Below are 25,787 nucleotides of genomic sequence, written 5' to 3' on the forward strand. Positions count from 1 at the left end.
GCGGTTCGACGAATTTAGTTATTATTAACGAAGAAAAGAATGATAGCTAGCTCGGTATCGACGTAGCGCTCTCTTGCGATACGTTCAGTAATTTAACACGAACATGTGTATAATCGATAAGAATGTTCTGTTACATTATCACAAGATATTTCAAACATATCTGTCATGACTATTCGCATGGCCGTACTATTCCTAACCATTGATTAAGTACCGTAACCTTATTCAGATTATTATTTGCATAATTTAATATATACTAAAAAATGTTATACTTTATAGTTATTTAAAATATATACTTCTTAACAAATGCAACGATTATTAAGATTGTCATAGGAAATAATATATATATATATAAATGTTTATTTCGTATTTAAATATTATTTACCACTTAAATTTTATGTATACAATGTATTTATAATTTGACAGTGTTGTTAATTATCACTTACAGTATAATAATAATAACTATCATAATTGAGAATCATCTACATACATATGTATATTACAAGTTAATTCAATTTCATTTAACTTTCTCTAACTAGCACTAATTTAGCAAAGAACATGCTTTTTAGTACTCTGGAGGTGAAGCATAGTACTTAGACCTATCTTGAACCGATATGAACTGAAAATAAAAATTAAGAAATTTAGTAATTATGCAAATTTTGTATTGTAATTAATCGCTTAAAATAACTATCAGGCAATATTTTATATGGTTGACTTGACACAATGGGATTTAAATATCATCTATTTTATTAGTTACATATCATTTTTATTATTTTCATTATTATTGATATAACATACCTTATATTCTTTGTTTTTATATTCGTTCCATGGCTCAGGATTTTTTCTAGAATTCCAAGTAACATCGGGGCTCCGAAAAGCCAGACGTAATAAATAACCCGATGAGAACAATGCTCCGAATCCGATACAAAAGAACAGCGGAGCTAACTAAAGAGAAATAAATAATTATATTTCCTTGCCATATGATTCTTCGGCCATGATCTTTTACGTACCATCGAATTCTTTTTAAAGGTTTGCCATGAAAGACCTTGCATTTTAGCCATCTTGCTGTAGTACTAAAATAGAGGCCAGGCACCACGCTAAAATAAACCGTACATAAAAATCGAACTCTTAACTCTTACTCGTTAACATACTACGTACTTACTGGAGTATGATACAGATCAATATAGAGAGTGCAATGTGCAAATTTCGAATTCTGAATGAAACTTTTATGAAAACGAACCTATAGCATTTTAAGCATCGATAATAAAGTCAATATAGATTAACACTGCAATACTTTTTAATGCATTACATATTACAATTAATAATTTTCAAAGAATTGTCAAATTATTAATCACATTGTATACTATAGTAATACTATAGTTTATTTTGCATAGAATTTTAGATTTTTGTTGAATACACAAAAATTAAAATGAAATTCTCTTATGTTATTCGCGGAGTTCATAGTATACATGTGTATATATATGTGTAAAACACATAAGCTATTGGTCGAAGCTTTAACGCATTCATGATATATTATACTACTGGTTCGTTTCATTTTCATCGAACTTGAATTGGTCGTCTATTTTATTTGTGGTTTCATGGCGGTATTTCAGAAATAAAAGTAAATTTTTGCAGTTTGAGGTCTGTGGACTGTATAAATATAAGTGTTGATCTCAGCCAACTGAGCCGCAGAGATATATGGAACTTTAATTAAATAATGTGCATATGAACTTTTGTTTGCGATGTGGTATTTCGATAAATGATTCATTCAAGTTTATTAGATTGTCTGCTACCATTAATGTCATTGCATTCGTCTAGCGTAAGAATGAATTTTTGTTCGTGACACGTCTAAAGAAGTCGGTAAGACGGCGATTTTTAGTTGTACACGATAAGCGGGATGGGTTTCTCTACGAGTTTACAAGGACAGTCATCACACGAGGCATTACTTGCCCGTCAAGATGCTGAAATTAAGCTTCTGGAAACGATGAGACGGTGTTTAACGATTAAAGTTAAATCAGACCGTGAATATGCTTCGACAATCTCCTCCCTGACTATGCAAGGGAAGAAGATTGAACGTAACGAGGATCTTGTTGGTAGTCTAATAGCGCAGGTACTCCCTCGAAATTCAAACTAAATTTACAGTTGAAGTCCATAATTTTTTTTTCAAGAATTTACAGTGGCTCCTTAGAAACATTTGCTTATTTGGTAATGTATTGTAGAGCTGGAGAGATATTATGGACTCTATCGATCAGACTGCAAAATTAATCAAGCAGCAGGCAGATTCGATCGAAGCTATAGTAGTTGAACACATTATGACATTATATTCTGAAAGAAGACGAGCTAGAAAAGTGTATCAGGAGGAGCAAACGTGGTTGAACAATCAATTTCAACAGGTAGAGAGCAAGCAACAAGAAAGTTCTATACTAAAAACAAATACCTATCGTTTTATTTATTGTATGTTTATTGCATAATCTAGTTGACTGAAGATGTTGCCAGGAAAAAGCTGGAATATCAGAAGAATTTAGAAATGTACAAATTGATGAGATCCCGTTTTGAAGAACATTATGTCAAGTGTAAGTATTTATACTGCCTATTAATCTAAATTTGTTTATTGTCGCTCATGTTATCTGTTCAGCCGGCAGAGTTGGCAGAAAATTGGATGAAGTAAGAGAAAAATATCAGAAAGCCTGTAGGAAACTTCATCTTACCCACAATGAATACGTATTGCTTTTGGGTGCTGTAACAGAGTGTGAACATGACCTCAGAACTTGTTACTTACCCAGTTTGCTTCACCGACAACAAGCGATTCATCAAGAATTTATAACATCATGGTAAGAGCATCTTCTTGATTCTAGATTCTAAAAGAATTTATTATATATTTCTGTTTTATTCTATAAATTGTTAACACATTTTATGTGAAATTTTTATGCAAGCATATGCTGATAGAAAAGGTAAAAATTAATAATGATTATTCCATCAACGACATACATTATACCGCAAATATTAAAACCTTGTTTTTTGCATGATAGGAAAACCATACTTCAGGACATAGTGAAATATTCTGATTTTACGACAGATAAATTTCAAGAGATACATCGGCGAATGCAAAAAGCTGTTGATTCTGTAAAGCCTGTAGAAGAGTACAGGGATTTTATAGGGAAGCACAGGTATTCATTTCAGACTTATTTTTATCATTACAGTTTAATGTGAATAATATTAATAATTTATTAATGTTCGATACAGAACACGACCAGCGTCACCGATAAGATTTATTTTCGATGAGAACCTTGTAGATGATACATCAGGAAAATTGTTGCCAAATAAATTAACAGTAGATAATTTGACTATAGATTGGTTAAGAAATAGGCTAACAGAATTGGAAACTTCTTTGAAAGCAACTCAACAGAGTCGACAAAACCCACCATATCCATCAGAGAACAATAGCGATTCTAAGTAAGAATATATTGTGTTCATAAATAATGTCTAAATGTTATTATATTACTAGTATTAAAATGGATTTATTTTACTCTTTTTCTATTTTTTTGTTGTACGTTAGAATATCAATTTTGGATTACTCCCGTGAAAGAGAAGAATTGCGATTACGTTGTCAAGAAAAGAGACTTCAGCGGCAAGTGGATGTTATTAGAGCTGCCTTAAATGAATTAGGTTGCGAAGAATTACCACTTGGATATGATCTTTCAATGGAAAGCTCTTTCGCTGATTCGCCTTCTATTAGTAAGGTAATAAGAACAATATCAATCAAGTTAAGTAGTAGATATTTCTATAAATATTATGGGTATTTCTTCCAAGAATGTTGAAAACTGTTCTACTGCAAAATAGTTTTTCAATACAAAACTATTTGTTTCTGGAGGATTAATAGATTTAGCTAGCATCACTGCCCTTGCAGAAAAATACAGTTGCAGATATTGGTCTGTTTACATTACGAAGAAATCAACGGTTCATGACAATATTTAGATCTCCCTTCAAATCGTTACCGATAATAAACGACACAAAAGATGGAACAATTAGATCGAGTAGCGAAGGTCCTACCTCAAAAGCAGATAATACTCTACCAGTTGTATGTTTTTTTCATATGTTATCCATTTGTTGTACGAATATAAACGTATTTCATGCGTAATCGCTTCTTTTTTATCTTTACAATGTTATACATATGTTTATACAGGAATATACATGTGTTATAAAACGTTTATAATTAAATTAGTAATATTTTGTGTGTGACTTTTAATATTAAGCATGTTTATCTTATTATGCAAATAAATTGCATTCGATTGTGATCCTAAACTAACATTTGCGATGCGTTTTAATGATAATAATTAAAATAGACAAGAGGAAGGATGATATCTCATATTCTAGATGTGTTCTGTTTTACTTTTTAGATGGAATATGTTATGTGTATGTTATAGACATTCCGTGGGATATCGCATTTAACAAGTCAAAAGGGAAATGGAAGTGGTGATCTTATGGAGGAAGAGTGGTTTCATGGTGTGTTACCAAGAGAAGAAGTTGTGAGATTACTCGTAACTGAAGGAGATTTCTTAGTACGCGAAACAACACGAAATGATGAATGCCAAATAGTTTTATCTGTTTGCTGGGATGGACATAAACATTTCATTGTACAAACTACTCCTGAAGTAAGCAATCTGTTGCGTTTTTAATTATGTAATATAATTCACTTCATATAATTCAAAGGGCACAGAAACAAATTGTATGTATATTTATTAATTTTAGGGGCATTACAGATTCGAAGGTCCTACATTTCCATCGATTCAAGAATTAATCAGGCACCAATGGTTATCCGGATTGCCAGTGACTAGTCGATCTGGAGCTATTCTCAAAACACCAATTTTACGTGAACGTTGGGAACTCAATAACGACGATGTAATTCTCCTAGAAAAGATAGGACGGGTATATGATTGAAATTTAAAGAAAAAAGAAGTTACTTTAGTTTTTTAAACGACTCGAAATCTTATAAGTAATTGATAGCTAACTTTAAGTTGAATTAATATGAATTTCGCCTAATTTAGAAAATTTGTCATTTCAAAAAGTTTATATACATAGAATAAAAATAGATGTTCAATTGTAAAAGATTGTATATTTTTAGGGTAACTTTGGAGATGTATATAAAGCGCAGTTGAAAACTTGTAAGACTGAAGTGGCTGTAAAAACTTGCAAAGTAACGTTACCGGATGAACAAAAACGTAAATTCTTACAAGAAGGACGAATATTGAAGCAATACGATCATCCCAATATAGTAAAGCTTATAGGAATTTGTGTCCAAAAACAACCTATTATGATTGTTATGGAATTAGTACCTGGTATATTCAATAAATTAATCTATTTTGGAATTAAATATTTAGAGTTAAATATTTTTCAAATTGTGGAGTACAATTGTTTGTTGATATCAAATTAATATGTATGATAGGTGGTTCCCTGTTAACTTATTTAAGAAAAAATGCTAATACTATTACGCAACAAGAACAACTTCGAATGTGTAAAGATGCAGCTGCAGGTATGCGCTATTTGGAATCTAAATATTGTATTCATAGGGACTTGGCTGCTCGAAACTGTCTCGTAGGTAAATGTGTGTGTATGTGAACATATTTTTAGTTATTATAAAAATTATTTACGCAAGACATATGAATTGTAAAAATACCAAGTATAATATATTTTATCTTTAGGATATGAATCTATAGTAAAAATATCAGATTTCGGAATGTCACGAGAAGAAGAAGAGTATATAGTATCAGATGGTATGAAACAAATTCCAATTAAATGGACTGCGCCAGAGGCATTAAATTTTGGTAGTTGAAAAGATATTGTGTGTTAGATGTATATTTAGGATTCTAATACTATTTTTCACTGTAATATTTTCTATAGGTAAATATACGTCGCTTTGTGATGTGTGGAGTTATGGAATCTTAATGTGGGAGATATTTTCTAAAGGTGGAAATCCTTATAGTGGAATGTCTAATTCTCAAGCTCGTGAAAAGATAGATGCAGGTAATATTTGCGTCATAGTCCTTATTACACTTTCATTATTATGATTATTACTATTGAGTATTAACTATACTCATAAACATATACATAAAGTATTTTACATGTAGAACTTAAATAAAAATTTCTCTTTCCGTTCTTAGGTTATCGAATGCCAGCACCAGAAAATACACCCGATGAAATATATCGTTTAATGTTACGATGTTGGGAATATGAACCGGAGAAGCGTCCTCATTTCGATCAAATATATACTGTTGTTGAGACGCTTTCTCAAGCGTATTTATAAATAATTTTATGTCGGTGCTAAGCTGTGTTATGAATAATATTTTTCTCATATTGTTTATTGTAGCTCTCGATTTTCTTATACAAGTCTTATAATATCTCCGATTATGAGCTTTAAAAAATGATGCTCATTAAGACGTATACATATGATATATCTTTGATTTGCTATGAAAATCTCAAGCAACGCAATGATTTATGTTTTCAGAAAATTTAAAAGAAAAGGCCTTGAACTCAATTGAATGACAATAAATTTTACAGGTAATAATATTCTCCTTATTATAAATACCTATAAAATGCTGAATATCTAAATTCCACTAAGAAAAAAGGAACTGTATTTTAGTAATTACCAATTTGCTTTATTATGATATTCGTTTGTACACATCACTATTTCTCATTATTTGTCTTAAAGTACATCATTCTTTCCATGCACTAGCATTCCAGAATAAATTGATTGTATTTGGATTTAAAATGTATAACATTTCACCGAAATTCAATCGAACATTGAATCAAACGACATTTGACATTTTCATAGTGAACCATTGATATTTTTACTTTTGCATTGTATTTATATATATTGTGAATAGGAAGTGTGAATATGTATCGTACTCTGATATAATAGTATATAAAATTGTATTGGGTATTTCTGTCAAAATGGAAGATTCAAAAACTCCGAGTATTTTCAGGATGACCCAATACCGATACATTTTCTATTGTTCATGTTCTTGATTTTTATATTAACAGTTCTGCCATAAAATTCCTTATATTATTTATCCGTCCAAATAATAATTCAATTTTAATAATCAGTATTGATCGGTGAAATAAAGAATGTTAGGTCTCAAATTCATTCAGAACAGATTTTCGCAATAAGCATACTAAACATATTTCATTAATTCGAAACTATAAATATAAAAGTTTTGTAACATTATTTATACATGTAACGAAGTTCCAAATTTTTAAAAAATTTGATTTTTATAATACATAACTTATTAATATATAAGGAACTTACAATTTTTTTTATTTTTATCAAAAGTCACAGAATTTATTAGTTATTGCTGTTCAATACACGGTGTACGCTTAACTATTGAGATGTGTTAGATAATATCATGTTTAATATTAAAATTATGCCTATAGATATCTTATACATGTATGTATTGTGCGAAATGCGTAAGTTATCCTCTGTAAAGTCATAACTAGTGGAGAATTTATAAATGTTCAAAACAGTTAAACTCTGTTGTATTATATCATTGTTTATATGCTTTATTATATGTTATTCCGAGTTGCGATTTAAAAAGGAAAACGAATGTGTTGTTATTCTACAATACTCAATATTATTTTAAAAATTAATAAAACTTGTATGGAAGCCTTTTATAAAGTTTGAATTTTTATTGTTAAGGTGTTTAAATACTTGTTATTATTACCATTTAAGTATTTTTATTTCTATCTATATTCTTATTAAAATCATCTGTACGAAATTACAATTTTTTACAAGTATAATTTAATAAGTTCATCACTTACAGCTGAAGGTGTTAATATACCTAAATCAGTAAATAAGAGGCTGATATAATGTGGAGGTGTATAATCAACTAATGGATGTTCTTTCCGTAAGTCCTTTTTTAACGTGCTTGCTGTATACTGTATAGAAAAAGACAATAAAAAACAAATCCTTAAATATGTACTATATCTTAATTAGAAACAACTGGGAAAATTTTAGCACACTACCTTAAATTCATTTGGAAGATCGACTTGATTTAATGGATATATTCTTGAAAATTTGAAACTCTCCGTTAATACATAAAATGGTTTTTTTACTTCTTTAGCACACATTGCCATTGTATATGTGCCAACCTACAAATGCAAAGTATTACATGAAAATGAGAATTCACAATGTTAATAATCAACTAAGGAAACTCTAATACACCTTATTAATGACACCTCCACTTTCTGCGACCCCTTCTGCTCCTACCATAACCATATCAACTTGTTCCATAACATATCCCATTGCAGAATCTAATATTAATGTGCAAGATACACCTAAATCTGTCAAATTTTGACACATTTCCTGCCTGCCCATTGGTAAACATGAAAAGAAAACAAACATATTATACATAAACAAGCATTTTAAGTTATTTTAAGAATACATACCCACTATTATCTGGAGAAGAACATGTTACATATACTTCAAATATTTTATTACTTTCAACAGCTCCCTTCATTGCTTGCAATACAACTCTAGACTTTGAATGAGTAAGTATTTTCTAAAACAAAATGTAATATTATAATTGGGAATCAAGAGGGATCTTAAAAAAAAGAAATTATAAAACAAATAAAATTACAGAACCATCCTTAATAAAGTGTGCTGCAACTTTTGCTACTTTTCCTCTGGCAGCTACTAATTTCTCATAAAACATCTTCCCTCTATGAAGCATGATACCCTTGCATTCTGCAAATGACTAATATCAAATAATATAGAACAACGATCAATATGACTGCAGATTTTAAATGTACTTGTAAAATAAGATAACAAGAAACAAAGGGAAAAGGACTGACATGAAACAAGGAATCCTAACAAATTGTACAATAATATCCTTACAGGAGTATCTAATGTAGCCAAAGTTATAAAACGAAGGAATAATTCACTGCCAGATGCAATAGCAGTTACAGGATTTTCAGTGGATCTCATCGCATCTATTGCATTTTGCAGACAATACCTGAGTTCTTGAACTGTTTCAGCTGTAAAAAAAGATAAATGTATAATACAGATATGTTTTCTTTAAAAGTATATTAATATATTCTTACATTTTGAATACTGCAAAACTTTTAGTAATGTGCGTATAGCAGCCATCCCAGCAGAAACATCTTTTTCATTTTTGATGATGCCATTGAAGTATTGACAGATTTCTAAGAAAAGAAATCATACGTATAATTATTTTGTTAATTTATTATATTGAAATAAGTTACCTTCCTTTTCCATAATGTTTGCTCAAATATTACAGATACTTTTTATTTCCGATCAAAATAACATATCACTTGCTCGGTTTAGGTTAATGTTAATGTTCATATGCTTAAATATATGATTAATAATGCGTTACATATTCACACCACAAATTTTTTACATTAAATGAATTGTAATATTATTAAAATTGTAAAGGTAAGTAAAAACAAATAAAACTCCAGATAAGTGCGAACAAGAAAATCCTATAAGAATCTGGTGTACATGTATGTATATGTATTTGGTTCATTAAACTATGTCACACTTATATAAATTTGATAATTGAGTATATTTTTTTTCATATACAACGATATTATTAAATGACGAATATTTAAGTTTTTCATTGGGTTACAAATATAAAACAAACAGATGCCAAATATTAAATAAATATGTAGTACTTGGTAATAAATATAGTAGTCGTACTTTGAATTGGAAAAATTTGTAAATAACACTGACAAAACGTGTCTGAACGAGGTTAGAAGAATTTACACTTTCTAGTGTAGAGTTTAATTTTAAAAACAAATTTTTACATTTAAAAGTAGTATGTATTTGACTTCGTTGAGAACGCACGCTTACTTATTATATTTGTAAATATTATTAGGTATAAAGATAAAATGAGTTTAAACATGTTATAGATATTACAATTTAAAAGTTACAATCTAAAGTTTATTTTAAAGCATTAGATTGTATGAATGGAAATGTTAGAACAAAAGTTAAAGAATGCTAAAAATGATAAATTATGCTTGTATATGTGTATACAATATAGTATATATGTATACAATACTGAAAATCAGTATACTGTACCGCTTTATTTGTTACAGCTGATCTATAAGAAAGGGATGTTTATAGAATAACTGGAGAAACGATATATTAAGATGAGTTTTTAATTTAATACGATAAATTCCGTTTGATTTAGCTATTATTTATATTTATGAGAGCATCTTTACAATGTTTCCAATTATAAATAGGTTTGCAAATAATCCCAGGCCAGCATAGAGCTTTATATACGAAGCTTGCCATCAACTCTTAAACATGGTGTTAAATAAATCTAAAATTTTTATGATAGTAATGATGGAGAGAGAGGGAAAAAGAGAGATTATATTATCCTGAGATTTGAAGTTTTATATGTAATTTCACCAGTACATTTTCCATAGACGAATGACACAAAAGATTTGAAATATGCGTTTATAATTATAATTATTTGATATAAGGTGTTGCACTCCCGTAATAGAAAGGTTGACAATAAAATGATCGTACAAGATGTCGGCGTTCGCGTAAATACTTCTTATGAAGAGCACAATTCAATTGATTTAACCAAAAATAGAATTTAATGTTTTCCATAGAATCCTCCATCAAAACTGTTTTATTCTTTCGACCGTTACTTGCTGCGCTATTCAATTTTGATCCCCTGAAAAGTACAAAAATCATTTCTTCCTCATCTTCCCCTTATCTCCCCTTTTTGTAATGGTGTAGATATTATATCTAAAAGATTTTACTGCATAATATTCGATACGATTCTTTTTTCTTTATCCAATTTTATTTCTTTTTGATTTTTCGGCGTATACAAAACACATTCATTGATAATTTGTGCTTCATGGATGCTATCACAATTAGATTTTACTATCGCACCTGTTCGTTTAGTCGTTTCAAAGTGTTTTCTACGAAATAATTTCTGCTTTTGACGATATTTATCTTCCTGCTTTTTGCGTATTTGTGCCTAAGTAAAAAACAAAAAATAAATAAATAAAATTGTTTAATAATATTACGGGGAACTTGACAAAAAAATTATAGAATGGATTATAATCTACACCTGCCGTATTACTTTTTTCCATTTCATATTTGCCAAATTTTCAAGTAACTTCCGCTGCCGTTCGGTTTCTATTTTTCTAAGTATCTGCTGATATATAACGGTTTTTTTATCTTTCCAGTCTTCGAAGGATAACTTTCTCCTACTTTGTTGTTGCTTGACTAATCTGTATTTTATTTTTTAAGCAAATATATATATATAATTAAAATTCTCTAAAAATATATAAATATATTTGAAGAAATTTTATTCAGTGAAATAATAACCCGTGGATACGATCAGATTTGCAGGCTTTCGCGAGAACATTGTTTGTCGCAATTTGCAATTCATCCGTCGCTCGTTTTGTCGAATTCTTCCAAAGTTCGACAATTTTAGTATCACCGAAATTAATGTCATTTAGTTCACTGAAATTGTCGCTTTTGTTAGTAGTAGATTGTTTCTTAACGATTGAAACTGAGTTGTGTGCTTGCATCGTTAACGATTGCCCCATCAAGTTTCTTTCACTCGTAGGTATTTTACAAAAGATCATTAAGGAGGATCGTTTATGTTTGTGACGGCGTGATCTACGATGCGCGACCGTTGCCGATATGTTCTAAAATTTGAAAACTCAAAATTTGTCCACAAATATTGTAAAACTTTTACTCATTACTCGTTGATACCTGTTTATCTGATTCTAACGATTTATTTTCATTTCGCATCCATTCGGTATTCTCTAACTCGGATAATTTCTTGATATTCCATTTCTCATAGATCATTCGATGCAACTGTGTCATTTGCTCTATAATAGATTTAAACGTTGTTAAAAGACACTGTTAGCTACTACACTGAGCTACTAACCATTATTTTCTAATGCTTCATCAATCATTTGTTCGACGAAATTTCCAAAATTTTGAACCGAAGTACTTTTACTTTTCATTCCGAAATGTTGAAGTATTTCATATTACTATGGTCGTCGTTTTGTCGAACATCAAAATGAAAGATTGAATGGAAAATCGAGTCGAAAATATTTCTTCCATGTAATGCATGTACATATACATACATGTAGTTTAAAAACATGACCGATTACAATATGCTATAGTAACGAAAGGCGACTTACAGATGTAGAAAATTTTCCAAGATCGAAAGAAATTAAGGATACATTGTAAAAACGAATCGTGTAATTCTAGATAAATAAACGAGCGATTGGCGGTTAGATAGATAATTGGTGTGAATTGGTATAAATGAATGATTCACCCAAGCTGAAACAATCGAAAAACTGACAGTTAAGAGATCGCAGCTAAGTTCATGCAGTGCTCATCATATTATAATAGTAAGTAGGTAAATTTAATTTATACATATAATTTATTAAACTATGCGTAAGTGTGCGCACGTATATACAATAATTATAATATAAGTGAGAATTATAACACAAATGCACGGGTATATGCATATTTCTGCTATACCTGTTCACGTTAGTGCATATATAATAATATAGACAGGGTACGTATAAATAAGGATTCTTGGCACTCACAATCAGAGGTATACAAACAATATCGTATTACCATAAAAAAATATCATACCGAGCATTTGGAACTTGAAAGTACAAATTCATTTTAGCAAGGATCGGAAGTTTCTCGCTCTTAATTTAAATTACTTCTAATCCAGTCTATATATTCGGTGACACGCGTATATACTCCCGGATATCCGGGTTCTCCACATTTGTTGCCGAATGAAACGATACCGATTTGAATCCATCTGCCGTCAGCTCTAAGCATAAGCGGACCACCGGAATCCCCTTGACAAGCGTCTTTGCCACCTTGACTGTAACCAGCGCATAGAAAATTACTGGTAATTGGTTGAAAGTAAGCTGCGTTGCAGTCTTCGTTCCTCCATACTGGCAGCACCGCTTGTCTTTGTACCGTGCTTTCTTTCCCACCTGTCGGAAAAGACGAGCCGGTTCGATTCTCAAGAAGATTGAAAGATTTATTCAAAGGAATATGATACCAAAAGAGGAATAGATGCATACTTGCATGCTACGATTAAGCAGTATGTGTTAGTAGTATTACGTAAAACGAATAAAAGTGCACGAATAAAAAGTAAAAAGTGAAATATGACAGATATGTACATACCGTAGTAAGTTGTACCCCATCCGACTACAGTCGGCCTTGCGCCAGCAAATCGCTCCTTTCGATAATGTACTGGCGGCAGACAGATCGGTATAACATAAGGAGATTTTCGAACGATCCTAGTCAGTTCGAGAACCGCAATGTCATTGTAAAATCCAACACGAGAAAATTTTGGATGTGCGTGAATTTGCTTGACCGCGTAGGTTTCTGGGGCGGATGGTTCGTCGTTTCTTTCAAGGTCAATATCCCCGAGACGCACAGTGAATTGTCTCGCGGCAAATCTATACAAACGTTCGAAAGCCGCTATTTTATCCGTTTTCCAGTAGAAAATATGAATACGTTTACTTACGAACGAGCAACTTACGGCCGTTGACGGTGATCGCGCGTACAATGGGCCGCGGTAAGAATATACCGCGGTCCGATAAGAGATCCACCACACCAAAATTCCGTGCGTTTCGAGCCATGCAAGAATATGGCCGCCATCCAAGGCCAACGTCCAGGAAGAGCTTCCTCTCCTCCGACTACTCGATACTTACCCGAATTCCTTACTCCACATTCTATCGAGGAAAACAATTTATACGTTGCTATCGCTTCTCTAATTCGTTTCTACACATACACGCGCGCGCGCACACATACGGTTTATGTAATTTATATATTCATTAACGTGCTATGATCGTTTACCTTCGTCGTCCTGTATGAAATTAGTATCGATAGTGCCGCCGGTGGTAGAAGAACCAAAGAAATTGTTTGAATGGTTCACTGATAAGTCGACAACGGGGGAGGATACAGGGACGAATTCTGTAGTTAACAGCCCGGGGAGATTCGTCGGCGCGGTCGTAACCGTGGTAGCAGAGGCAACGGGAAACAGCGGTATTGGTCGAGGAGTTTGATGTGGTTTCGTCGGACGGATTGGTGGTCGCGATGGTGGATGTACAGCTGATTCGATCCCCGAGGTTGAGATCGTACCGACTATCGGACTAAAAATTTCAAATCGGTTGAAAGTATCAAAATCATATACAACGGACACAAGCCCCCTTATGTGGTGGCATCTGATCGTTCTATTTACCTCGTCCCATTGGTGTCAATTTTATCCGTCGATTGACAACAGACTCCCGGAACGAATAAACTTTTGAAGCATAATGACTGTCTGAGTTTGGTCAAATCTAGCAACAGTTGAGGACAATTACTCAAATCTTGACACTTTCCGGGGTAACCGTCCGCCGTGGTGCAGCCGACCGACGGTATCACAGATTCTTTTTCCTTACTCTCCTGGTTGATCTCAATCGCGGAAGAAGAAGAGAAGGAGGAGGAAGGAGAGGAGGAGGAGGAGGAGGAGGAGGAACTGCCGGTCGGTATAGGTCGCAAAGGCAGAGCTACTCCTCGAACTAACGGTGCAATGCTATCTGTTACGTTGCGTCCTAAAAACGAGCATGACAGAATCGTGTAGATTCGTTAAAAATAAGAGATTATTTTACTTCAAAATCTTACCTAAAATATTCTTCGAGATAGTGTATATAGCCGATGGTAATTCCTTTGGCGGGTAACTCGAATTCTCCATACCTCTGGTCATATTGACGATGTAACTGCCGACAGTGTTTAAAGCACCCAAAGTTTCAGTGATCGTAACCAATGGATCCGGTTGTTCTCGTTCCTGTTCGACTTTCGCTAACCTTACATAAGGTCTAATGTGTGTGTTCCTCCGAAAAATTGCAGGAGGTGACCTTTGCGAATAACTGCTATCCCATCCATCCGTTTCACTCCATCCTCGCATTGGTATCACAAACTTTTCAGATGATCCGTATCTATTCGATGCTGTATCGTTCATATCGCGTACATGTTATTACAATGCTACATGTATACGCGCGTATGTAAACGAATTCGTATCTGAACGGGTCAATTCGAGATTTCGTTTCTCCCAATATGTATATATGTAGCTTTACATCACACAACAACATGGCAGATTTATGATGAGATCCGTTACTTACCGGTATGATAACGATAGTGGGCGATTTGTTCGGTGTATGACCAGGAACTCGTTAGCAAACTCCATACTGTGCACAATTCTGAAACATTCGTGTATATCAGCAGATAGCATACAATAGAACTAGTAGGTAGTATTCTGTAAGCATCAATTACAATAGAATCTATCTCCCTTTTTCTTCTACAAGGAATACTGTAATTTAACAGAAACGGAAACTGAAAATAAATTCGCCATTTGACCGATCGATTAATAGTTTCTTTTCGAAAAATTATTGTCAGACAAATCAGCGACTCATCATCTACCGTACTGTACCGTACTGTACCGCGTTCCAATGAATTAAGATCTAAAATGTAAGCGGTGTAATTATCGTAAAACCGAATATTTACCGCTAGCGTTATACGCTGCTTTCTTCAAACATAGTATTTGATGACGACGTTAACGTCATTATATTTGAAAATTTGTTAATCACGCTATCCGGTATACAACATAAGCTTGTCGAATAACATATTGCCCGATTACGTCGATAACCTATTAACACAATTTCTCGAGTTTCAATCGCGAGTCTAAAAGTAAAATCGATAGGAAAAGCGTGTTGGCAGCGTAGAAGAAGAAGGTAACTCGATTCACCGTGAAATCGAATCGGAAGCGTAACGAAGCCATTGGTGAAACTTGTTTAGTTTCGCGAATCTGTTGCATTAGAACGTTGTATTTTAAAATATTATTACACCGCTATCAGAGTTCTTACTCGGGATTAGATTAGAAAAATCGCTGAAACTCGTGACAAATGATTCAAGGTTATTGCTTGTAAACGATGCGCGCCGCTTCCTTGAAACTTTTTCTCAAGAGGAGGACAAAAGAAAGCGAACGATCAAGCGAACGTTTTTGGAATCATCGGTCTACGCACACGGATTTCATCGATGGTGAAAGTTGCTCGACGAGAAAGTGTGCCTTCCTTCCATTCACTGATTCATCACCAAGCTCGTGCTACACTCTCCTACGATAACACAACCGAGAGAAGAGCTGATCATCCAAGATCGCTGATCATCGTCGTTACTTTCTTCTTATCTCATGAAATATTACACCGTCCTTTTTTCAAGTTTATAGCCAACGATACCTTTGTGTTCATCGACGAGTACAAAACATAAAAGTGTCATGTATGTATCGATTTAATTTAACATTTCACATCGTACAGCATTGTAAAACATTTCCTTGCATATTGTAGCGATGCGCGTTCTTTTACGCGCCCCTTTGGCTCACATCGTACGAATTGCTCAACAGAGACACACCTTGATCACTAACAAATGAGAATTAACGATCCCTGGTATAATTTCTAATCTAACACAAGTATCGCGTAGCGTCGTCATCAAACAATGTGTAACTGGGACACGTGAAAATGATTCCTAATTTGTTAGCGTTTGAAAAGTCGAGAATAAAAGTTTAAATTTAAAGTAAAGTGGTTTAAAAGTTTTCGCGCGTTAACGTGACGCGATAAAATACGAATCGATGTTCTTGATTTTACCATGCGAATACATATCGCGAAATTCTCGAATGAAGTTCGATCTTTTGCTTTGTTCTTCTATCGATGTTCTTCTATCGATGATCGACATCGTTAAACGTTCGATAAGGAATAAGTATCGTTCACAAAGTTGAATGACAGCGGGCGCCCGTTCCCGCGTTACCATGCTTGAACCACGTATTTAAAGACAGAAAACTTACTCAAAACGGTGGACGACGACATCCTGATCCAGAGAAAACATTCAACCGATCCTTTTTACAGACATTCCACGCTTTTTTATCGTTACCACACTCAACATCCGCGATCGGAAACGCACGTTTAACTATTTTAACAAAGTTATCGCGTTCGCGAGACTACCGGCGGATTGTTCATCGTCTATCGAGCTCCACCGAGGGGTTGGAGGGGGACGTGAAAGAGGGGAGCGGAAATAAGGTAGCGAAAACAAGGAGGGAAAGGATGACATGGCGATGGAGGGGGTTGAGAAGGATCGAAAAAGAGGGGGGAGGGGCCAAATGAAAAAATTCAAGCGGAGGAAGGAAATCATCGAATCGTACAATCACGATTATACGCGATAAACCTTGTTCACGATGACTGACCGTGAAAAGACCTCGACATACTTCGTTCCCGATGAAATTATTCCCTCACTCTCACCCATTCTCTCGGTCTTTTCTCTTTTCTTCTTTCATGGGAACCGCCATCCATGACTTTTCGACCGAGGGAAAGTGTTCTCCTCTGTCGTGTATTTCTACTCGTTCTCCTTTTGCTATCTATCGCGATACAATGACTACGCACCAAATACCATATAACGTGAGCAACTCGTTTCAGTTCCGATAAACTATCCATTTCATCACTAACAGTTCGAAAGTCTCGTGTTTTGAATGCAATCCGCCGATCAAAAAGAGACTGTCTCGCGTGAATATTTGTGTTATTTAAAAACAAATAGTTCTAATATATCATAAATTTATTTATATTATGATAGTTGGCGCTATACTGAAACATGGTATGCGTGCTTCACGTAAGAACCTAAATTTCAATGTCATAAGATACACTGTTGTCTTGTGGAATTTAATATACAAATTGTTCAGTCACATTCTTACGAGAATATGTACGTATTTCTACAAGGAATTAATCGAAGGTACACGATGTAATTGTTTATAACGCTATATGGTATGTCTTATTACTCTAGAAGAATATATATCTCCAATGATATAAATGAATGCGCGTCACTGTTTGAAAGAAGTTGCAAATAACAATCGATATAATATATCTTATAAATGTAATTACGCTGTAGACAAACGAAAAATAGTTTGTCCCACTTCGATCGTCTCTTTCTAGATCTCTAAATCGTGGCTATTAACAAATGTACAAAAATCTATTAAACCTCGGTATTACACATACGCCGAATATTATAGCGCATAAGCTATATTGTATGTTTACATTTATCGCAATGAATACCACTCAAGTATCTGCTTGCAGCAGTGAGAACATAGTAATAATAACAGTAGTTATAGTAGCAGTAGCAGTAGTACTAGTACTAATAGCAGTAGCAGTAGAAACAGTAATAGTAGAAGTACAATTTCCTTTTTCCACTCCTGAATCACAAATTCAGAAGCTATTTAAGGAAATGATGCCAAATTTTGGATGGATATAGAGTGAACCCATGAATTCAAAACTCGTTATTAATGATAGATTAGACGAGTATCGGGAGTGAGACATTCAATTCATTAAAAATTTCATTTAAGGGTAGCGACACGACTGCGAGCGTCGAAAATGATTTTTAACACATGTATGTACACGTCACTTATCCATCAGTGGAGTTATTTGCATCTGCTCTACGAATCACAATCAAATGCACGCAAGTGCTTGGAACTAAAATTTACGTATATGATTAATTACTGAAGTATAATGAAGTTTGATTTAATAATCATATAAATAATAATTTAGTGTGCGTGTGCATATGTGAAAGTGTGAGCGCACACGTGTGTCCAGCATCAGAAACACGTGGATACAAAAATTCATCAATTATTCATTATAATGGTACAGATCAGCGATACAAGATCAATATTTCCTCATGCTTGGCAAAGACGATTTATATGGATCAAAACGATCGTACGAGGGCGCTGTCCCAGGTGCTGTCAATCCCATAGATTGAATAGGACCACTTTGATACGTTGGTGGTACTGGATGTCGTAATGTGTTTCCCATGCTACTTGAATTACTCCATCTAAAATCAATTCGATTATTGTTAGGCTCCTTGCTTAGAAATTGTATGGAAATTTATCAAGAAAGAAAAAGAAAAGAGATTTAGTTTGTTATGTACCTGTTTACATTATCAGAGGACCTAGAACTCCAACTGGATGGTTCATTTCGTGGATCTCGGGTCCCACTACTTGGTACGGAATTAAATGATTTTGTAGACGGAGGTCCAGAGTGCCAGCTACTAGTTGTTCGATTACTTTCAACGTAACGACTATCACCTGTGCGTGCGTACAGCAAGTATTGGTATGGTTTAATATTAACTTAATTTAATTTAACAATTTTTTGAAACCGTTTAAATCTTTTTGATATACTAACGTGGTGTACTGGAGCCCGTAGGTTTGAAGCTTTCACTATATCGTGTATGACTATCCCTAGAGCTCCTATGGGTATCTGTTTCAGAACGTCTCACATCACGGTCACGATTATAAGTGGTTGTACTTGCACGTTCGTATCTATACAAAAACGTTTCTATAGTTTGGAAAATCAAACTGCGTATTGTATCAAAACATTAAATAATTCTCTCTTCTCTCTCTCTCTATTTTACCTTTCCTTAACTTGTCGAGGATCGATAGACGTTGCAGTCGTGCCGAGAGTTTCTCGGCGAACGATCACTTCCCTTCCTCGAGATACATCTGAAAAGCTATCGGGACGACTACTGCGTGAAGTAAACTCGCTGCTGCGTTTAAATTCCTTCTTTAACCCTAAATCTTGTGCGGATCTGTAATTTGTGTTACGATTTTTTCATATTTTCTCTGCTTCCATTCTCTTGCGTTAAGGCAAAGACATATATCAGGAATGACACGCGTGTCTTACCTACTAGATTCGTAGCGGGTAGGTGGTGAAGCGTCTAATCGTCTATCTGAGACACGATCCAAAATTTCACCACGACGATCACTCACACGTTCCGGAATGTGTTTTCGACTATGTTCGGTGGTCATTCGCTTTCTATCTGGCTCAACATACATGTCTCTAGGATCCCTTCTATCGCTGGAACATCTCTTGATAGACGGCGGAGGCGGAGCACGCCTGCTCTCTTCTAAACGCATCTGTTGCCTTTTCAGTTCCAATCTTTCTCGCTCTAGCTTTTCCCGCTCCAGTTTCTGACGTTCCCGTTCAAGTCGGAGCAATTCGGCTTTCTCCTGCTCGATTCTTTCTCTTTCCCTTCGCAATTTCTCCCGTTCTCTTTCCAATCGTGCAGCTTCTTCTCTTTGCCTACGTTCTACTTCACGTTGCCGCTCCATATCCTCTCTTCTCCTTCGTTCTTCTTCACGAAGCATCCTCTCTCTTTCCCGTAGTCTTTGTCTTTCTCGCTCCTCCTGAAAATACACATGGCATGCTTGTATGTCAGGGCCTAGCTTCGTAACTGATCTTTCGATAGCTAAATCGCTAAACGGTAGAAAAATATCTCCCTCCCTTATCACCGGTAAGTAATACTGGCTTTTACCCTGATCTTTGCAAACGTCAGCACGTCATCACGTCTACGCCGTTCGCGGCTGCGGGATCGACTATGTGATCGATGATGATCCCAGGATCGAATTCTCTTCTCGTCGCGTCTTCCTCTCTCGCTCTCCGGTTTCTTGCTAGTGGACTTGGTTGACCGAGAATCGGCATCCTTTGAAACTTCATCTTTCTTCTCTTGTACGTCCATCTTTTTATTTTCGATATTCTCATTGTTTTTCTCGTCTGATTTTTTCGCTGTTGCAGTACATTTAAACGTTCCTTTTACAAAATACGTAATATTATTTTACGTAAATTATTTATTACAAAATTACTTACTTGCTTCTGATCCTTTATCCTCAGTTTCTTTCTTCGTTTCCTTATCCTTCCGATCACTGATCTCATGATTATCCTTTATTTTTTCCTTTTCTTCCTTCTTCTCGGATTTTCCATTCGTGGTATCCCGTTTACGCATGTGACTCTGCTGGGTATCGCCTTTGGCCTTTAAACACAAAATGAGAGAACATGCCATGAGGGAATGTATGCCAGAAGATTTAAGAGGACAATGGCTTAAGAAGCCTTTCTTTTCTTTTTTTCTTGTTTCATCTACCTTCTCTACGGATATTACACGCCCATGAAGTTCAGTTCTATGTAAATGTTGTATACATTTTGCGGCATCCTCACTGGTGGACATGGTTACATATCCGTAGCATCTTGCTCCCGGCGTTCTTGCATTTGTAACCACTTTTGCACCAATCACTTTTCCATATTTTGAGAATATTTGTTTCAAATCTGTCGCACGGGTACTCGAAGACAATCCAGATACCCACAAGTTTCTACTGCTTGCATTAACAGGGCTGACTTGTGAAGTCTTCTTGTCTGCACAACAAATAAAATAATTACAAATAAAAAGTAAAGAAATGTGCCAGGTGCAATTATATGAGCTACAATAATATCCCGTTAATTTTAATTTGAAAATGCAATTACAATTCTGTAAACAAAATTTAAGAAATCATTTCATAGTTACCTTTATCATCCCTTTTTTGACTCTTGTTGCTAGACTCCACGCTGAAAACAATTATTATTTTCATTATGACTGGTAATCATTTGAACAATCCTTATTACATATGAAAGATAACATATTAGAAATAATGATTTTGTTTGTTTTTATCGAGGCTTAATTAGGTACCTCTGTAACTATGTTAAGCATATAAATTTGGCTAGCAACTTTTATTTTTATAATGATATCGCTATTATTATGACCATCGTCGTCATCGTCATCGTTATCATGATTATTATTATTATCATCGTTATTATTATCACCAGCATCATCATTAGCACCATCATCATTGTTAACAATGATAAAGATAACAATAACAACAGCAGCGGCAGCAACAACAACAATAATGGAAACAACAATAACAGTAACAGTAGGAATAATTAGATATTCGTTTTGACGTTCTCTTGTATGTATCGTTGCGATACAATTTGTTACCAGTTTAAAGAAATTACTATGTTTTCATTGCAGTTGAATCCAGTTTTCATCATTCGTGAGTAACGAAAGTATGTCCGTGCGGTAAATATATTTGTATTATTGTGTATCCCTTTTACACAAGCTTTCCAAAAATGGGGCATCTCCTTCGTAGTTCTTCCGAGTAGGCTTGGCACTTCTTTGCAACTTGCAACAAGTATCGACACACACGCAATATATAGTAGTAGTGTCTTCGGTGAATGATATGATTGCTTGATGTCGCGTTAAGGCTTAAGCGGGATCAGTCGATTGTATGATTTATCTCGAGATGCTAATATATCTTGCTACCATGCTCGACGAAACTGCTGTTTGTTTAATAAACGAATATCTTCACCAGAGAGGGAAGAGGTAGCATATGAAATCGCTTTCATTGGTAATTGTAGATCGTATAACACACCATCGAAAAATATTCGTTTATGATTAGGAGCGGTTTATATAGGACTTGATTTGGTTAAGTTTGCTAGCCAATTTCTCGATTTCTTAACATACTTTCCAGAGTTAAGAATTATAGCCTAAACATACGAGATTGGAAAGGAACTTCGTATGCGATTGAAAAAAAGGGAATAAAGTAATCTTGCGTGCGATTGTGACGAATAATTCAGCTTGGAATCCATCGTTCGACAGTATATTATCCTGATGGTATTTTATGCGGCGGAAGAGCATCGCTAGCATAGAGTTGTGTGACATTTCGTTGTCGTACCACTGTGAACCGTTTAGCAATGAGAGACCAACCTCTTGCTTCCGTCTCCACCACCGTCCTGCTTGCTCTTCGTCCCGACGTTTCCACCCGATGTTGTCCCTTCCTTGTTGTTGGCACCGGCTTCTGGTCTACTGCTCCCTTTAGACTCTCCCTTCTTGCTTTCTTCCACTTTCTTCTTCTCTCCTCCATCTGCAGAGACAATCAAGGTAGCATAGTCACTTTCTGCGAAGCCAGATTTCTTCTCCCTCCCTAACACTCCTGCTGCTTAGTGGCCTGTATTTCCTGCATGGAATTTTCCCGAACCACTAACAGATTGCGGAGCAAATTATGATGAAGATCGCATGATTGCAATATCACAAATTCGCTCTTCAATGGTATAATCCATAGCGACCCTACTTTATCTTTGTTTTCTTTCGATTTTCTAATAACTTAAAGTTACCTTTGTACCTTTACACGAAACGGACTCTGAACCAAAGCCTAAATTAAAAGAAACATTTCAGGAAATCTAAAGGTAATGCGGGAAAGAAGAAAGGAGAGTAGACGGAAAAGGAAAAAAAAAAGCTGAAAAGGTTGAAAAAAGGAACACATACGCGCGCGTGCGCACGTAAAAGGTTATGTCGATAACTATGATTTTTGCGAGAGCAACATATCTGCACGTTAAAATAACATGCGATAATTTTAAGTCAATAGTTTTAAGGCATTGATTTTTCCGGCGTGATAAATAACGATGCATCATCAACCACATACTGGGAAGAGTTTTGACTTGAGATACTCTTGAGTCTTCTTGTATCCACACAATTCGGAGACCAAACGATCCAACGATGCTCTATGTGGTTAGGTAGAATTAAATGTAACTTTATATCAAACTCTAACGTTAACTAACTTATAGACTAGCACTTATGGGATAAACTTGTGGAACATAATATCAACATTAACTTTGTTGGTATTAAACTGCGCGCAAGAACGTCGGCGAATGTACGTTTCATTTCAGTTGAAACCTTGTCGATCATCGTGCCATGATACATTGCTGGTATATTACTGCTGTCATGTCCACATGACAAATGGGTGTGCATCCATTCCTGCACGTGTGCTTGATTGCACATATGAAGCTCGAAGATCGGATGTAAAATGAAGCATGAAGAGTAACTTTGTTGACAGATTCAGCGCGCTCGTAATTCTGAATAGGTGAAGGTTTACACGTAGATAAACATGTCCCTTAGTCTTGATGCCACATATTTAAATAACTTACTCGTGACCATCGACAATAGTAGCGCTATATTTATTCCTTGAAATCTTAGACTATTCATACATACATATACATATAAATAGATATGTGTATATGTATGTATATATGTATATACATATATGTACATATATACGTGAAGTCCAATACATGATAAAACTTACCCTTATGCCTCTCGTGAGATTCTGTCTGAAACATACAAGATAACATACACGATTACTTTTGTTTATTTTCTTTTTTGTCCCATCCCTGCCTCTCCCTTCTTTAAATGTTAAAGTCACGATTTAATTAAATCCGTTACCTCCTCCGCAAGGAGATTTTCTTCATCTTCGCCAATAGTTAGATTGATGGAATCTTCATTGTCGATACCATTAGCCTCAACGGTCGAAACTGAATTAGTTGTGGTTTGATTTACTACAGTAGCTACATCAGATTCTACTTTTTTATCAGTAGTCTGTGTATTTTCAATTGAACTTTTATTCAATTGATTTTTAAGTTCCTGCTTGTGTTCCATTTCTTTATTAACATTATTTTGGACTTCATTTTGTTGTTCCTAGAATACTTGTCCATTTATTTTATAATTCATAAAATACATATAAGAAACATATTGACCACACTTACTTCTGTCTTGGATGCTGTTGTATCCTCTTCTGCAACAGACTTCGTTTCTACTTTGAGTTTTGCTTCGTTAGTATCCAATATCTCCATACTTTCTTCCTTCTGGTTCTCTAATGTATCAACAGATTCATCTTGATTTGTTGTACCTGTTACTAAAATCAAAAGGGAAATATAGATAGTTTGAATAAATAACATTAAATTTGTCTCTCAGAAGGCAAAATAACATACCACTGTTTTTCCTTGGGCTAACTTTGCATAATCCACCACAAGGTACAATCAAGTATTCATCAGGATCTTGACCTTCGTCTGCTATGGCCTTTACACATCAACATAATAATGACATTACCTTAATTATAATAACAACAACAGTTTAAAAAATGTAAGATTTCCGGATTACGAACTCTAATTTCATTAGCTAACTGTAATTAGAAAATAAAATTTGTATTTTAAAAAGGTAATATTATAGTGGTTGTTTAACGAAATTGATTTTCTGTAATCATATACGTAGATTACTACTAAAATAAACTATCAATGATATCAAGAGGGTTAAAATGGCGATAAAATAACGAGTAATGCTATTAACGATATCTTAATAAGCAGTATGAGAAGTAAGAAAATTTACTTTGGAAAGACGCTCGAGAAGTGCAGCTTTATTGCCAGTTTTGTCTAGCCCGCGTCGTTCAAGTTCTGTTTTTAGATCTATAACTCGCAGTTCAGTAAGCTTTTTTCCTTCAACTTCGGCCATTATTCTTATACAAAAGGATCCGACAAAAGGCACGCTTATGCTTTCGATTTTATCGTTCTTGCGCGTATAATTTTCTAAACAAATTATCGTACATGAACTAACTGGAGTAATAAAATTATGATAGACTAAAAGAACAATTAATTGGTTCCTCAAAATCACGAAGAAGATGTTACGACCACACACTGCGATACGAACTATCCATCGTCGTCGCCATTTAACGGAAATGACCGGAAGTAATTCTCGCATAAAATGAATAGAATAACCAATCTAAAAAATCAAAAATGCATTTCATTGGATTATTACTAGAATAAATTTTACTATACAAAATTTCACGATTCGAATTAGAAATTATGTAACATTGAATATGACAAAAAGTATAATATTTTCTAGATCTACATATGTATGCAGGGTAGATACTTATAAACGAATAGAATGAAGTGGGTAGTAAGAACGTTGGTTAGTCTACCAATCAAAGAATTCTTACACTAGTTACAATATTGAAAATGAGAAATATCATTAAGGAGCAAATTATACGTGATTATATTTACATTTACATGTAAAACAA

At 34.4% G+C, this 25,787-nt stretch overlaps 6 protein-coding genes across 16 annotated transcripts; 1 reads left to right on the forward strand and 5 right to left on the reverse strand.

Moving 5' to 3' along the window:
• Positions 1–372: 372 nt before the first annotated feature.
• LOC117207629 (cytochrome c oxidase subunit NDUFA4) lies at positions 373–18,597 on the reverse strand. Of its 4 annotated transcripts, none has more exons than XM_033448043.1 (4): positions 18,586–18,597; positions 1,008–1,094; positions 796–942; positions 373–616 (listed from the first exon to the last, which is right to left on the reverse strand). In XM_033448043.1, the coding sequence occupies exons 2-4, from the start codon at positions 1,056–1,058 to the stop codon at positions 563–565; spliced, it is 252 nt and encodes an 83-aa protein (XP_033303934.1). In that variant the 5' UTR covers positions 1,059–1,094; positions 18,586–18,597; the 3' UTR covers positions 373–562. The 4 variants fall into 4 exon arrangements, with proteins under 4 accessions (XP_033303934.1, XP_033303916.1, XP_033303924.1 ...); XM_033448025.1 differs by lacking the exon at positions 18,586–18,597 and adding an exon at positions 1,160–1,257; XM_033448033.1 differs by lacking the exon at positions 18,586–18,597 and adding an exon at positions 1,156–1,224.
• On the forward strand, positions 1,498–7,686 carry LOC117207434 (tyrosine-protein kinase Fer). Of its 6 annotated transcripts, none has more exons than XM_033447698.1 (15): positions 1,499–2,107; positions 2,217–2,390; positions 2,474–2,570; positions 2,633–2,828; positions 3,027–3,164; positions 3,241–3,450; positions 3,554–3,737; positions 3,905–4,075; positions 4,422–4,649; positions 4,747–4,923; positions 5,120–5,333; positions 5,441–5,527; positions 5,697–5,819; positions 5,896–6,018; positions 6,156–7,686. In XM_033447698.1, the coding sequence occupies exons 1-15, from the start codon at positions 1,895–1,897 to the stop codon at positions 6,296–6,298; spliced, it is 2,478 nt and encodes an 825-aa protein (XP_033303589.1). In that variant the 5' UTR covers positions 1,499–1,894; the 3' UTR covers positions 6,299–7,686. The 6 variants fall into 6 exon arrangements, with proteins under 6 accessions (XP_033303608.1, XP_033303589.1, XP_033303580.1 ...); XM_033447689.1 differs by having other exon boundaries at positions 4,747–4,896; positions 5,441–5,593; XM_033447681.1 differs by having other exon boundaries at positions 1,500–2,107; positions 5,441–5,593.
• Positions 7,767–9,661, reverse strand: LOC117207606 (translation initiation factor eIF-2B subunit alpha). Its single transcript, XM_033447983.1, has 8 exons — positions 9,253–9,661; positions 9,091–9,192; positions 8,885–9,024; positions 8,628–8,744; positions 8,437–8,549; positions 8,213–8,357; positions 8,014–8,139; positions 7,767–7,926 (listed from the first exon to the last, which is right to left on the reverse strand). The coding sequence occupies exons 1-8, from the start codon at positions 9,263–9,265 to the stop codon at positions 7,777–7,779; spliced, it is 906 nt and encodes a 301-aa protein (XP_033303874.1). The 5' UTR covers positions 9,266–9,661; the 3' UTR covers positions 7,767–7,776.
• Positions 10,396–12,024, reverse strand: LOC117207651. The gene is made up of 6 exons (XM_033448054.1): positions 11,925–12,024; positions 11,747–11,865; positions 11,354–11,679; positions 11,094–11,256; positions 10,780–11,000; positions 10,396–10,691 (listed from the first exon to the last, which is right to left on the reverse strand). The coding sequence occupies exons 1-6, from the start codon at positions 12,001–12,003 to the stop codon at positions 10,481–10,483; spliced, it is 1,119 nt and encodes a 372-aa protein (XP_033303945.1). The 5' UTR covers positions 12,004–12,024; the 3' UTR covers positions 10,396–10,480.
• On the reverse strand, positions 12,410–18,579 carry LOC117207571 (clotting factor B). Of its 2 annotated transcripts, none has more exons than XM_033447903.1 (8): positions 16,890–18,579; positions 15,178–15,255; positions 14,681–14,994; positions 14,259–14,610; positions 13,874–14,169; positions 13,557–13,749; positions 13,196–13,473; positions 12,410–13,002 (listed from the first exon to the last, which is right to left on the reverse strand). In XM_033447903.1, the coding sequence occupies exons 1-8, from the start codon at positions 16,928–16,930 to the stop codon at positions 12,707–12,709; spliced, it is 1,848 nt and encodes a 615-aa protein (XP_033303794.1). In that variant the 5' UTR covers positions 16,931–18,579; the 3' UTR covers positions 12,410–12,706. The 2 variants fall into 2 exon arrangements, with proteins under 2 accessions (XP_033303794.1, XP_033303802.1); XM_033447911.1 differs by having other exon boundaries at positions 14,681–15,004.
• Positions 18,586–25,459, reverse strand: LOC117207388 (SAFB-like transcription modulator). 2 transcript variants are annotated; one of them, XM_033447577.1, is made up of 15 exons: positions 25,100–25,459; positions 24,706–24,793; positions 24,481–24,629; positions 24,161–24,412; positions 24,024–24,048; positions 22,649–22,805; positions 21,413–21,453; positions 20,996–21,264; positions 20,725–20,887; positions 20,393–20,643; positions 19,762–20,264; positions 19,493–19,666; positions 19,264–19,400; positions 19,010–19,166; positions 18,586–18,913 (listed from the first exon to the last, which is right to left on the reverse strand). In XM_033447577.1, the coding sequence occupies exons 1-15, from the start codon at positions 25,220–25,222 to the stop codon at positions 18,748–18,750; spliced, it is 2,655 nt and encodes an 884-aa protein (XP_033303468.1). In that variant the 5' UTR covers positions 25,223–25,459; the 3' UTR covers positions 18,586–18,747. The 2 variants fall into 2 exon arrangements, with proteins under 2 accessions (XP_033303468.1, XP_033303463.1); XM_033447572.1 differs by having other exon boundaries at positions 20,393–20,667.
• Positions 25,460–25,787: the final 328 nt, after the last annotated feature.

Source organism: Bombus bifarius, unplaced genomic scaffold (assembly GCF_011952205.1).
Source record: "Bombus bifarius isolate JDL3187 unplaced genomic scaffold, Bbif_JDL3187 scf7180000007966, whole genome shotgun sequence".
Classification (NCBI taxonomy): Eukaryota; Metazoa; Arthropoda; class Insecta; order Hymenoptera; family Apidae; genus Bombus; species Bombus bifarius.

What these genes read in the sequence shown, in the direction of transcription:
- LOC117207629 (XM_033448043.1), bottom strand. Translation starts at nt 1,058, where the DNA reads ATGGCTAAAATGCAAGGTCTTTCATGGCAAACCTTTAAAAAGAATTCG. An exon ending in CCTTTAAAAAGAATTCGATG is followed by an intron (nt 943 to 1,007) that starts GTACGTAAAAGA and finishes ATTTCTCTTTAG; the next exon opens with TTAGCTCCGCTGTTCTTTTG. An exon ending in ATAAAAACAAAGAATATAAG is followed by an intron (nt 617 to 795) that starts GTATGTTATATC and finishes TTTTATTTTCAG; the next exon opens with TTCATATCGGTTCAAGATAG.
- LOC117207434 (XM_033447681.1), top strand. Translation starts at nt 1,895, where the DNA reads ATGGGTTTCTCTACGAGTTTACAAGGACAGTCATCACACGAGGCATTA. An exon ending in CAGATAATACTCTACCAGTT is followed by an intron (nt 4,076 to 4,421) that starts GTATGTTTTTTT and finishes TGTATGTTATAG; the next exon opens with ACATTCCGTGGGATATCGCA. An exon ending in TGTTATGGAATTAGTACCTG is followed by an intron (nt 5,334 to 5,440) that starts GTATATTCAATA and finishes TATGTATGATAG; the next exon opens with GTGGTTCCCTGTTAACTTAT.
- LOC117207606 (XM_033447983.1), bottom strand. An exon ending in TCTTCTCCAGATAATAGTGG is followed by an intron (nt 8,358 to 8,436) that starts GTATGTATTCTT and finishes ACCAATGGGCAG; the next exon opens with GCAGGAAATGTGTCAAAATT. An exon ending in ATCTTCCAAATGAATTTAAG is followed by an intron (nt 7,927 to 8,013) that starts GTAGTGTGCTAA and finishes TTTTCTATACAG; the next exon opens with TATACAGCAAGCACGTTAAA.
- LOC117207651 (XM_033448054.1), bottom strand. Translation starts at nt 12,003, where the DNA reads ATGAAAAGTAAAAGTACTTCGGTTCAAAATTTTGGAAATTTCGTCGAA. An exon ending in TGAAGCATTAGAAAATAATG is followed by an intron (nt 11,866 to 11,924) that starts GTTAGTAGCTCA and finishes AATCTATTATAG; the next exon opens with AGCAAATGACACAGTTGCAT. An exon ending in AAATCTGATCGTATCCACGG is followed by an intron (nt 11,257 to 11,353) that starts GTTATTATTTCA and finishes AATAAAATACAG; the next exon opens with ATTAGTCAAGCAACAACAAA.
- LOC117207571 (XM_033447903.1), bottom strand. Translation starts at nt 16,930, where the DNA reads ATGTTTTCTCTGGATCAGGATGTCGTCGTCCACCGTTTTGA. An exon ending in TATCTCGAAGAATATTTTAG is followed by an intron (nt 14,611 to 14,680) that starts GTAAGATTTTGA and finishes GCTCGTTTTTAG; the next exon opens with GACGCAACGTAACAGATAGC. An exon ending in ATGGGGTACAACTTACTACG is followed by an intron (nt 13,003 to 13,195) that starts GTATGTACATAT and finishes CTTTTCCGACAG; the next exon opens with GTGGGAAAGAAAGCACGGTA.
- LOC117207388 (XM_033447572.1), bottom strand. Translation starts at nt 25,222, where the DNA reads ATGGCCGAAGTTGAAGGAAAAAAGCTTACTGAACTGCGAGTTATAGAT. An exon ending in TAGCCCAAGGAAAAACAGTG is followed by an intron (nt 24,630 to 24,705) that starts GTATGTTATTTT and finishes TTTTGATTTTAG; the next exon opens with TAACAGGTACAACAAATCAA. An exon ending in TACGGGCTCCAGTACACCAC is followed by an intron (nt 19,167 to 19,263) that starts GTTAGTATATCA and finishes ACGCACGCACAG; the next exon opens with GTGATAGTCGTTACGTTGAA.